We start from the raw sequence: 12,081 nt of genomic DNA, 5'->3' as shown, positions 1-12,081 counted from the left end.
TCTCTTTGTTCTCGCCGAGCGCTCAGCGGGCCCCGTCGCTCCCGGCCGGCTTCAAAACCCTCGCCGCCGCCGTCGCCGCGCCTTGTGGAAAATGAAAACGCGCGCGGCGCCGCGTTCACAAAAAAAATAAAAATAATTATGAGCCGTATCAGCCTCCCCCGTGACTGTCACACGCCACTGTGAGCAGGGTCTGCTCCCACTCTGCTGCTGCAGGGAACGAACAAATGTGTATATATTATATTATTTTTTCATATATGCGTTCATATGTAAGGCAGGAAAAATGTTCTTGTACTATTTTCAGCTGTGGACTGAGTGTTCGACTCACTCTAGAGGCAGCTTGCACCTGAGAGGGAAAAATACATTTTAAGCATGCTAATATAAATTAGCTTTAGTATTCCAAACACGTAGCTAGTTTGCTAGCTAGCTAAATATGTGTAGGTGTGTGCAGTAATACTGTAGTGCAGTCTGAATAATACGTTTATACCAGCTCTGCTGTGCTGTGTTAATGTTCTCAGTGCAGGGCTGTATGTGGCAGTTCAGAGCCATTATGTGATGCATGTTGTGCACTGATTGCATGAGACTGAGCATTGGGCCTCAGTACACTTGTAGACACACACACACACACACACACACACACACACTCTGCAGCACACGCATGCACAAACTGTCACTCTGTCAGCCACACACACCCTCACTCTCTGTCTCACACACAAGCGCAGGCGCACACACACACACACTTGTACACACACTCCCTCACTGTGCCACACACACACACATGCACACACACACACACACACACACACACTTGTACACACACTCCCTCACTGTGCCACACACACACACACACACACACACACACACACACTTGTACACGCACTCCCTCACTGTGCCACACACACACACACACTTGTACACACACTCCCTCACTGTGCCACACACACACACACACACACACACACACTTGTACACACACTCCCTCACTATGCCACACACACACACACACACACACACACACTTGTACACACACTCCCTCACTATGCCACACACATGCACACACACACACACACACACACTTGTACACACACTCCCTCACTGTGCCACACACACACACACACACACACACACTCCAGGCCCGGGCCCAGCAGCTCTGTCCTGCTCAGGTCCCAGGGCAGGCGGTGTGTGGAGTTTGCAGAGACAGACTCTCATGAATATGGCTGATAGTGGCCGTGTTCAGGGGCCTCGCTCGCTCCACAGAGCGCCGGGATTCAGAGGCTCAGAGGTCAGAGGTCAGCCCCGCCGCGTCGCAGCGCACGTCTCAGTGTGAGCCGCACGTCTTGGCCCGGCACACGGCCGGGCTGACACTGCTGCAGCTCACACTGCTGCAGCTCACACCGCTGGCTTCCTCTACCTGCCCCAGGTCCTCACTGCGCTCTGGGCTGAAATATTTACCTCAGCGGAGTCTGCGCTGCCTTCTGAAAGGAGGCTTTTTTTCACAGAAAGAGCCTGGAGAAGTCGGCGTCGCTGAGCTCGAGTAATTCCTCAGTCATCTCCGGCTCATATCGCCCTTTCATGTTGAGTCTGAATGCAGGTCCTGTGTGTCCCTGTGTTTGAGGGAGCCACATGGCAGCGTTTGATGGAGGGAGGTGCCCTTCGGTCTTACTGATTGTCGGATGTAGATGTAGCTGCTAATGTTTGGGGTTTTTGTGTTTGGAGCAGAGTTCTCGTCCGCCGCTGCCGACAGTGCAAAGTGCGTCAGGGTGGTTCTGCTACCGGGGCTAGCGCTTGCTAATTCACCGCTTTGTGTCACAAAATGGCTGGTTGAGCGGGCAGATGTGTGGATCTGACCATACAGACACTGCACTGAATGATCTGTGCTCCTGTCCCGTCCGCCCCATTACACTGAATGGAGGGAATACCTCTCTAGATACCTCTCACCTTCATCCTACATTATCCTCTTCTTTATTTGTTTTTTTTATATGCATTTTTCAGTCAGTGGATGCTGCTGTGCTGAGCTGTCTCCATTCCTTTTCTCTCTTAGCCCTCACTTAGTCTTTCCCTCCGTTAGCGCGTTAGCCCAGGCTAAACCCCTGGCTCGGTCTTTCCCACCGTTAGCGCATTAGCCCAGGCTAAACCCCTGGCTCGGTCTTTCCCTCCGTTAGCGCATTAGCCCAGGCTAAACCCCTGGCTCGGTCTTTCCCACCGTTAGCGCATTAGCCCAGGCTAAACCCCTGGCTCGGTCTTTCCCTCCGTTAGCGCATTAGCCCAGGCTAAACCCCTGGCTCGGTCTTTCCCTCCGTTAGCGCATTAGCCCAGGCTAAACCCCTGGCTCGGTCTTTCCCTCCGTTAGCGCATTAGCCCAGGCTAAACCCCTGGCTCGGTCTTTCCCTCCGTTAGCCCATTAGCCCAGGCTAAACCCCTGGCTCGGTCTTTCCCTCCGTTAGCGCATTAGCCCAGGCTAAACCCCCGGCTCCGTCTTTCCCTCCGTTAGCGCATTAGCCCAGGCTAAACCCCTGGCTCGGTCTTTCCCCCCGTTAGCGCATTAGCCCAGGCTAAACCCCTGGCTCGGTCTTTCCCTCCGTTAGCGCATTAGCCCAGGCTAAACCCCTGGCTCGGTCTTTCCCTCCGTTAGCGCATTAGCCCAGGCTAAACCCCTGGCTCGGTCTTTCCCTCCGTTAGCGCATTAGCCCAGGCTAAACCCCTGGCTCGGTCTTTCCCTCCGTTAGTGCATTAGCCCAGGCTAAACCCCTGGCTCGGTCTTTCCCTCCGTTAGCGCATTAGCCCAGGCTAAACCCCTGGCTCAGTCTTTCCCTCCGTTAGCCCATTAGCCCAGGCTAAACCCCTGGCTCGGTCTTTCCCTCCATTAGCGCATTAGCCCAGGCTAAACCCCTGGCTCGGTCTTTCCCTCCATTAGCGCATAAGCCCAGGCTAAACCCCTGGCTCGGTCTTTCCCTCCGTTAGCGCATTAGCCCAGGCTAAACCCCTGGCTCGGTCTTTCCCTCCGTTAGCGCATTAGCCCAGGCTAAACCCCTGGCTCAGTCTTTCCCTCCGTTAGCGCATTAGCCCAGGCTAAACCCCTGGCTCGGTCTTTCCCTCCGTTAGCGCATTAGCCCAGGCTAAACCCCTGGCTCGGTCTTTCCCTCCGTTAGCGCATTAGCCCAGGCTAAACCCCTGGCTCGGTCTTTCCCTCCGTTAGCGCATTAGCCCAGGCTAAACCCCCGGCTCGGTCTTTCCCTCCGTTAGCGCATTAGCCCAGGCTAAACCCCTGGCTCGGTCTTTCCCTCCGTTAGCGCATTAGCCCAGGCTAAACCCTTCGCTGCCCTTAGCAGAGTGGGCAGCTCAGGGGAGGGGCTTTGATGGCGCTGGGTGTGCTGGTGGAGCTGCATTTCACCCTGTTCTTCATCTTCTACCATGTTAACCTCACTCCTTTGAGAGAGAGTGAGAGAGACAGGGATGGATGAGGGGGGGAGAGACAGACAGAGAGGGAGAGACAGAGAGAGAGACAGAGACAGAGAGAGAGAGAGACAGAGAAAGAGATAGAGAGAAGAGAACACACTCCCTCCAGCCTCTCCTCACCCTGTGGGATTAATTATGAGCTGCAGATGAATAATTGAGCTTTGGGGGGAGGGGGGGGGAGCAGGGTTCACATGAGGGGGGCCCCTGTGGGTGCTGGGAGCCCCTCTCTGTCTGTCTGTCTGTCTGTCTGCCCGCAGGCCTGGCAGCGCTTCCTTTATTCTCATTCAGAACCTGCCGCCTGTACCGGCCGCGTCATCGGCAGTTTTAGTTCAGCGTAGCCCGGGCGTCAGTCAGAACGGGCCTACCTGTCTGCGATCGGATTAAAGTGGCGGGCCCAGCGCTCCCGCTCACAGCCGTTTCCGTGGCGATGCGTTTGTTGTCAGGACGCTCGTGAGAGCGCGCTGCGCTGCGTACGATAGCGCTCGTCTCCGCCGCGCCCGTCTGTTATTGTTTGTGTTTGACGGACCCGTGCGCTCGTCTGACTCCGGCGCGGTCGGGAGGCCGAGTCAGCGCGGCCATCTGTCCCTGAAATCCAATAAAACGATTGGAAATCTGGCGTAATTTTCTCTGATCCCGCAGCAGCGGAACTGGCCGACTTCCAGTCGGGGCGCGCGTAGCATTAAACGCTGATCGCCGCTCCGCTGCGCTCTCCCCCGGAAACCCCTCCCGGAATACGTCATCATCATCATCATCATCATCCCCTGTGTCAGAGCTGGGTCAGAGGGCCACCCGGCTCCGCTGTTTGGGGCTTAGCGGGATTCGACTGTTCTCCAGAAAAAAACTCTGATTTAATACAAATGGTGAATGGTAAATGGACTGCATTTATATAGCGCTTTTATCCAAAGCACTTTACAATTGATGCCTCTCATCCACCAGAGCAGTTAGGGGTTAAGTGTCTTGCTCAGGGACACTTCGACATGCCCAGGGTGGGGGATCGAACCGGCAACCCTCCGACTGCCAGACAACCGCTCTTACCTCCAGAGCTATGTCGCCTTTAGCTGGAAACATTTTTGCTAATTCTTGCGCTGGGGGAGCTGAGACGCTTGCTCCCCCGCCGTTGGGTAAGAACAGGGAAGGCTCGGGATTAACATCTGAAAGCGCTGCCACCGTTGACCAATAGCGGCCCTGGGAGGAGATCCGTCTCCGCCAGACAGAAGAGCGTGTTTGTGTTCGCCGCGGCGACTGGCACGGAGAGCGGACGCCTCGGCCAAGCGAGCGGCAGAGCCCCGGCAGGCTGGGCTTCGGCTCGCGGCGGCGTCGCGGTGGCGATAGCGCGTTTCCATTGTGCGTGATAAGTCTCCGCGCGCTCACTCTCTGACGTGTGTTTGTTCAGCTTGCGGATGTGCCGCCTGTTTAACGACTCTCTTTGATACGGGCATGGCGGGAAGCCAGAGTGAAGCCGTGTGACCTCTGACCTGGATTTGAACCCGGCGGCCTTCTCAAAGACTGACGCTTGTCCCCTCTCTCTCTCTCTCTCCCTCCACAGAACTCTATTCGGCACAATCTGTCACTGAACAAGTGTTTTCTCAAAGTGCCTCGATCGAAAGACGACCCCGGAAAGGTGAGCCGTGTGTGTGTGTGTGTGTGGTTGTGTGCATTTGTGTGCGTGTGTGCTTGTGTGCATTTGTGTGCGTGTGCGTGTGCTTGTGTGCATTTGTGTGCGTGTGCTTGTGTGCATTTGTGTGCGTGTGTGCTTGTGTGCATATGTGTGCGTGTAATCTATGTTTATGAAATACAGTGATAAAGTTGTCCTCAGTGTTTTGCACCAAGGAAACCCTCAGAAGAGCACCTCAGTGATGTGTCCCAGAGCCAGTTTGCTTTGAGCGCGTGCCAGCTTCCTGTGCTGCGCTGTGGGGCGGATGTTTAACCGTGTTTCTGCGAGGGGGGGGCATCGCACTCGTCTTGGGCTCATCGCTCAGTCTGAGCACAGCACTGGCATCAACGATGAGTGCCCACAGACCCCCCCCCCCCCCCAGTGCACCATGAAGCCAAACAAGTCCAGAGCTGCAGTATTTCAGTCATTATGCCTTGTTCTGTGTTCATATATTTGTCATTAAAAAACCCCTTTAGAAATGGAAGTTTTTCAAGCTCAAGGTCATCAGTAGGCAGCCCTGGTACCAGAGAGACGGTGACGTTGCTGGATTTTGTTCCATTCTATCTTGATTTCATGAGCTTGACTGATTATTAAGAATGTATGCCCCGATGTTCAGAACCTGAATGGTGAAACTGAGTACCTCCAACATGTTCGCCTTTATTCAGTAAACGTAACAGTGAATCTAATATGGGTTTGGACTGAGCAAGAATCAGGAACATCTGTGGCAAGCCAGGAACATCACTGCCCAACCCTACCCCCCGTTGTCATTTGTATTAGGCTATTTTGAGCAAATGATAAGTATTGATGCACAACACACAGTATCGCTGTTTTCACACCATATCTTCTTACAACATGCCGGAGAGGTGTTCTGCTAATGGATGCACTTACAGAAGGACAGGCTAGCCTGGGTTATGTTTCTCCAGAAGCTCGTTCAGAGAGGAGGAGAGCGTGGTTAAGTGCTATAAATCATACCACCGCTGGCCCCGGTCATGGCGAAAGAATAGCAGCCAACAACGTACTCGCGTCTTTGCTGTGTGCATTTCATTAAATGTACACGCAAATTGGCATGAATTATTGTAATTATTGTATTTGCAATCATTGTATGTGCACGTAATCATTGTAATTGCTGATGTGGTCCGTTTTTGTTGGCTAAACCTCTAATTTATCATATGCTAATTTGTACTGTGAATTTCATTACAAAAGGACAAGAACTAGGGTGATGGTTTCTGAAGACAAGTTGCCAGTGTTCATTGTGCAAAAAAGAATGTAAATAAGCAAATAATGTCATAAAGTGGCTATGTTTGGTAGACCAAGGTTAGCCACATAGCTAGCACATTTAAGGCAACTCTGACAGTAAATCTGCTGCCTAGCTGTGTCAAGAGCAAATCTGTTTTTGTGTAGAACTATGTTTTAAGCCTAGTGTATTTACATGGATTAATTTTTTTAAAGATGAATGATGAAAGCTGTGCCTGTACTTTTTCTGCCTGTCACACCCTCCTTTTCTCTGATTGGCTGAGCCTAAGGCTGCAGAGAGCCAGCCATATGCAGGGTCAGGGGAGCTGCCTCAGACCTACATCAGTTCAGGCCAGCTGGTGTGGCACGTTTTATTGTTTTCATGAGACTGCATTGGCTCTAAGACGCTGCATAAAAATGAAAAATAAATAAATCAAAATCTGTACATGATTTTCATGTATGAAAGCAGACTTGGGTTTATTGTAAATAATTTTCACTTTGAAATTACGGCCTGCTTCAGTAGCAGCAGCGGCAGCCTATAGGATTCCTGAGGTTGTGTAGAAATTCTAATCAGGAGATCGCTGATGGAGGAGAATCACTGTGGGCTCACCTTGCCTGTGCTTTCAGTGAGTAAACACTATGATGGACTCATGACTGAACACTACCTGTCATGGGCTCAGGAGTGAACGCTGTCTGTAATGGACTCACGAGCCAAGCAGAACTGGAGAAACTGTAACCCTTTTTTACAGGGCGTGCATAATGTCCTTTAGACTCCACTTTACTGCAGTCACTTCTTCTTTTCCCCGTAAACATAATCCCATCACACACTGTATACCAGTGGCCCAGTTTCCAGTGTGTTCTCACATTCACACACACACACACACGCACACACACATTCACACACACACGCACACACACACACACACACACATGCACACACACACACACACACACACTCGAACAAGCGAACGAAAGCGTGCATACGCTGCATTAAAAGGCATACACTGTGGATGTGTGCGGAAAATATGCCGGTAGAATTATTATTAGATGTTTTGCTGTAATCCCCTGATATTGACACTCCAGGGAATGGGCTGTGCTAAACAGAGAAGTGTATACAAGATATATACGTGTGTTTGTGTTTTCAGATGCCTATCAACCATTCCTGCATCCATAATTTTAAATATTTCATTTACTGCTACCTGCCCTACAAGAAAATAATTAAAATCTCAAAAGAAACATATTCTTAGGAACTTTGAACTCTTGATTTGTTTCATCATGAAGCAACTGACTTAAAATAAAATTTTTCCCAGGGGAGCTATGGGTGCCAGTCTCAGTCCTATTTGCGCAGCTGTGAGGGTCTGCGCCGCGTATGACGCACGCACATGCCGTCCTGCGTCTCGTCAGGAGCCAGCGCAGTTTCGACTCCGTATCAGCCTGGTCCGCTTATGTTTCCTATGAATTAATAAATAAACAAGCTTCCGACTTCCACAATACCGGATTCCTCGCCGGATCCTCTGGAAGAGCAGCTCCGTGGCGTTCGAATGCCGATCACGTTGCGTTACGTTCTGGGGTCCTCGGCCTCCATACCGCAGGCAGTGTCTTGGAAGGAAATTTCCATTTTTTCCCCCCACATAGCTGAGTGCCAGCGTGTCAAACATTGCACTTCTGGACGCGGATGCAAAATCTCTTTTATTGTTTTCGTTCTATTTTTTTGGGCGCCACGCTTTCTTTTTTCCGATTCGATAAGCATTCGCAGGTTATTTTATACCATTACGCAGACCATCGCCCTCATCTACGGAGCGGCGCTGTACAGACCTTTAAGGTGCGCGTATATATCTCCTCAGATTTAACGATGCCGTAACAACCAGTGTTTTAACTCCATCACTGGCACTAACTGCCACGCAGAAGGGGCGTAAATGCGCAGCTGGGGGTTTTATGTAATTGTAATTACCTGCAATCTGACGGTGCACGAGCCCCGCCCTGCGTGCAGATGTGCTCGGTCGTCAGTGCTCCTAAAGCCGTGCATTCTCTATGAAGCTACCGATGCGTCAATGAAAGTGTATCGGAATTAAGGAGAACGGCTAAATAGTTTTAAGAACTCGCTGTGAGTTATGTCAAGTGAACTTAATATGGCTTTTCCTATCGCCGTCGGTGTCTAAACAGTGGACCACTCCCAGGCCCGCTGGCACGGCCATTTCGGAGCTCTCCATAAATTGTGCGGACGTTTATGTGTAAAATCAATCAAAACCTGGCAGCTGTGATTAACGTGTCCTTTGACCACAATTTCCTTTTTGTGCGGTGTGGTTCTGCCATCTTTTTCTTTTTTTTTCGAATGATAGATTGTCATGGGCAATCCTAGCGTGAGTTAAACTTTGAAAGTGAGCAGATTGTGCTGGAATTAAAAGGCTGTCATTGGATTCTTTTTGTCAGCAAATTCCCTATTGAATGCAGTGCTGACTTGCTTCCCCGTGTTAGTAGACATATGTTAAATCGTTTTAGATGAAATACTGTTTTATGTCTAATTTGGTGCAAGTGATATAGAATAATCAGTGGCCAACAGTGTTAGATTCCTCTGAGTAACAGGGAAAATATTTTGGAGAGAATAGCTTCTGGAAGTTTCCTTAGGGTTTCTTAAAGAGAAATCAGAGTAGTTTCTGCTTTCTCACTGAAGTGTTGTGCATTGACATTTTTTATCACTGGCATTATCTCTTCAGAATACTGCATCGCCAAGGTTAAAAAATGTGAATACTCTGGGGCGAGATGTATGCTATATACAGGTAGTAGGTAGGGTTTTGGGCCACCATTTACTGTACAGCCAGCATGGCGTGCATGGTGTGTGTGTGTGTGCCTGTGTGTTTGTGTGTGCGTGCATACGCACGTGTGTGTGTGTGTGTGTGTGTGTGTGTGGTGCTTGTATCAATGACCTTATAAAATCTCCATCTATGTTCTTCTTTACCCTGCCTTTGACTAGTGCCTTGACAAGCTGGGGGAGAGGGGGGGGGGGAAATCTCTAGGGCATCTGCTTAAGGATGTTTTCTCTAATTAAAACAAAATATCACACAGAACCTGGATTTCACATTCAGTCTATCCAGAATAAAAAAACACCCCTAACAAGGAGTTGAATATATATGGAATCAAAAGACTTTTAATTACTGTGGTTTTTTTTGCTCACCTGAAAATGTCCTTTGGAATTTTATTATTGATTATGGATATTCAGGGTAATGAAATGAATAAAGATGTGTGTCTCATGTACATTACTTTAATGAACTTATCATGCTGGATCCGATCGAATCAGCCAAGGTCTTCCCTGGTGTTTTTGGGAACCAGCCTGGCTTTGATGTCTTTCCCAAAATGCACCGCTGCTCTTCTGAGTGCAGAGTGGAGTTAGATCACAGGCCGTGCGTCTGAGAGACTGCGCACTTGATCTGTCCCCTAAACGGGAGTTAATGGAATGGAACTCTACAGCGAGCTTTGTGGAAAGAGTAAAAGGACAGAGATGCACATTCCTTCTTATTTGCCATTCTTGGAGGAATTCAAGTCATTGTAAGTCAGTTAAAATAATCTTGGCTTCTCCTGCACTTGTCTTCTCTTGCACAGCTCACAGTTAGGAATGTGAGACATTTGTGCACTTTTCTTCTCCAGAGCAGCTGAAGCTCAGGACTGGGTAGTCGGTAAGCGCATCTTATTTATAACCTTGCTTCAGTGAAAGCATTTGAAACATTTTTTAGCGTTAAATAGGAGCGATGCTTGGCTTTGCTCAGCAGTGTGTGGAGTGCTGTACTTCATTGCTCATTTCGTTCGGGGGGGGGGGGGGGGGGGATGTTTGGTGTTGAGCTGTAGAGCAGAAGTCTGAGGATAACTGGATAAATGACTCTCATTACCTCTGCTGCTGTGTGGCAGGCGGGCCTCTCGTCTCCGCGCTCGCTGTTCTTTACGCTCTCTCCTCGGACCGGAGGGCTGTTCTTCAGTTTTCTCGACCCGCGCGGTGCGTTAAATAACGCCGCGTCCCTCGTCCCTCATGCGCGCGAACCGCCTCCCTCACGCGTGCGTAGCATCTCAGCCGCTTCTCCCTCGCTCCTTTCGTGCGTCACGGTGGCTTTGTGCGCTGTTCTCAGCGCGGTTACAGGAATAACCTTGAAACGGAACCCACCAGATGCGTTTTCAAATGAAATCACGTGTCATGGAAATCAGGTGTTTTCTAAAGAATGACTCTTCTCTGCGACTGTGTTTGTGCTCATGCTGTCCTGTTACGGTTCACCTGACCAACTTGCTCCTCCAGCAGACCGCTCAGTTTCTTTGCCAACATGCGCAGTTTTCCTGTGATAACCATTGTCACCCTATTCTATGCCACTCACTTTCACGCCACTCTATTCCATTGCTTCCTCTTCCTTTGCCACCCCTTCCTCTGACATCCTTTTCCATGCCACCCTCTTCCATTGCCACCCTCTTCCATGTTTCCGTGTCGAAATCGTCGCTCATGCCCTCTCGCTGAAGCAAATGAGCTTTCTTGACGTTGACCGAGGCGTTGCGCAGCTTATTTTTGGTCCTGGTTAATAATGAAAAGCATCGGCGATCAATCTTGCGAGAAGAGAGCTCCCAACACTGCCTGGCGTTATGGTTTCTGCACCACACCGATGCTGGTGTCCAGTGGGGGAAAAAGACTGGTTTACATTTCGATCATTGGAGCTGTTGACACCATTAGTAGTCTGTGGGTTATTTTTTGAGTTGGTGCATGTGTGTGAGAGCATCTGGTAAACCGTACATGCATGTAATGGAAGATTAGAATGCTGCTGTTGTTGTGTGAAGGTAGGAATATATGACTTTTACCTCAGATATTCACAGTAGGTCCACAGTTGTACATAAGTAATTTTAAAGTGCTGTCTACCCTGGTGCCTTGGAAAATTAGTATCTTATCAATTATGTGCTGTAAAGCATTTTGAAAGAACTAAATTTTATGGAACCTCAGGCTGAAAAGTTGATTTTCTTGAATCTCGAGCAGCGTTGCTTTTTTGGCTCCAGGGGAGCAAACCTTTGAAAAATAAATTAAATGGAGAGAAAGAAGAAGTAAATAATTCAGCAAGGTGCTTGGGTTTGGACCCGCGGTGCGCCATGGAGGGGGAGCTGCTCTTCACCTTATTAGCCGCGCTCGGACCTGAGCAGAAACCGGAGAGCGCGGGCGGAGCGAGCGGCCCGTACTGCGCGCCGCGGACAGAGCGGCCCGGCCGCGGTGCCGCGGTTTTTACCGCGCGCTTTGGCGAGCTCTGAGCGGCGGCCGAGAGCCGTGATTGGGCACACGCTCCGGTGCGCTGCCTGGCGCACGCTACGCAGCGCCCGCCTCCTGCTGCGGCGAGGGGAGTGTACCCATCCATACTGCAGCAGCATGGGGGGGGAGCTCTCCATAGGGCGTCTGCTTGAGTTCTGTCTGCAGTCGAGCCCAAAATTATTACTGCGCCAGTGTAAATTTTTAAAGCTGTTGTGCACATGCAGGGAGTTTTTGGGCATGACCCCCCCCCCCCCTTCCTTCCCCTAAATAAATAAATAAATGAATGAAAAGGTGTGCGCATCTTGAATTGGCCTAACGGTCTCCAGTCCGCTGGGTGGAAGCACTATGTTTAATGCTGCCGCATATCTTCCGCCTACTGAATGGGGATGGGGGGAGTGTGTGTACTTACTCAGCTGTGCTGTGGCTCATCTGCGTCTGAATCTACTCTCAGCATGCAGATGATGCCACATGACGCCCC

General features: G+C 50.3%; 1 protein-coding gene across 2 annotated transcripts in view; it reads left to right on the top strand.

Moving 5' to 3' along the window:
• Window positions 1-12,081, top strand: part of LOC118208330 (forkhead box protein J3-like) — a 116,193-nt gene that overhangs the window by 80,552 nt on the left and 23,560 nt on the right. For both annotated transcript variants that reach the window (XM_035382906.1, XM_035382907.1), the window contains one exon: window positions 5,000-5,074. In XM_035382906.1, the coding sequence (XP_035238797.1) occupies window positions 5,000-5,074 (75 nt within the window). The remainder of the gene's footprint in view (window positions 1-4,999; window positions 5,075-12,081) is intronic.

Source organism: Anguilla anguilla, chromosome 11 (assembly GCF_013347855.1).
Source record: "Anguilla anguilla isolate fAngAng1 chromosome 11, fAngAng1.pri, whole genome shotgun sequence".
Taxonomy (NCBI): domain Eukaryota; kingdom Metazoa; phylum Chordata; class Actinopteri; order Anguilliformes; family Anguillidae; genus Anguilla; species Anguilla anguilla.
Note: the sequence above shows the minus strand (reverse complement) of the source record. Positions and strands in the feature narration are given on the sequence as shown.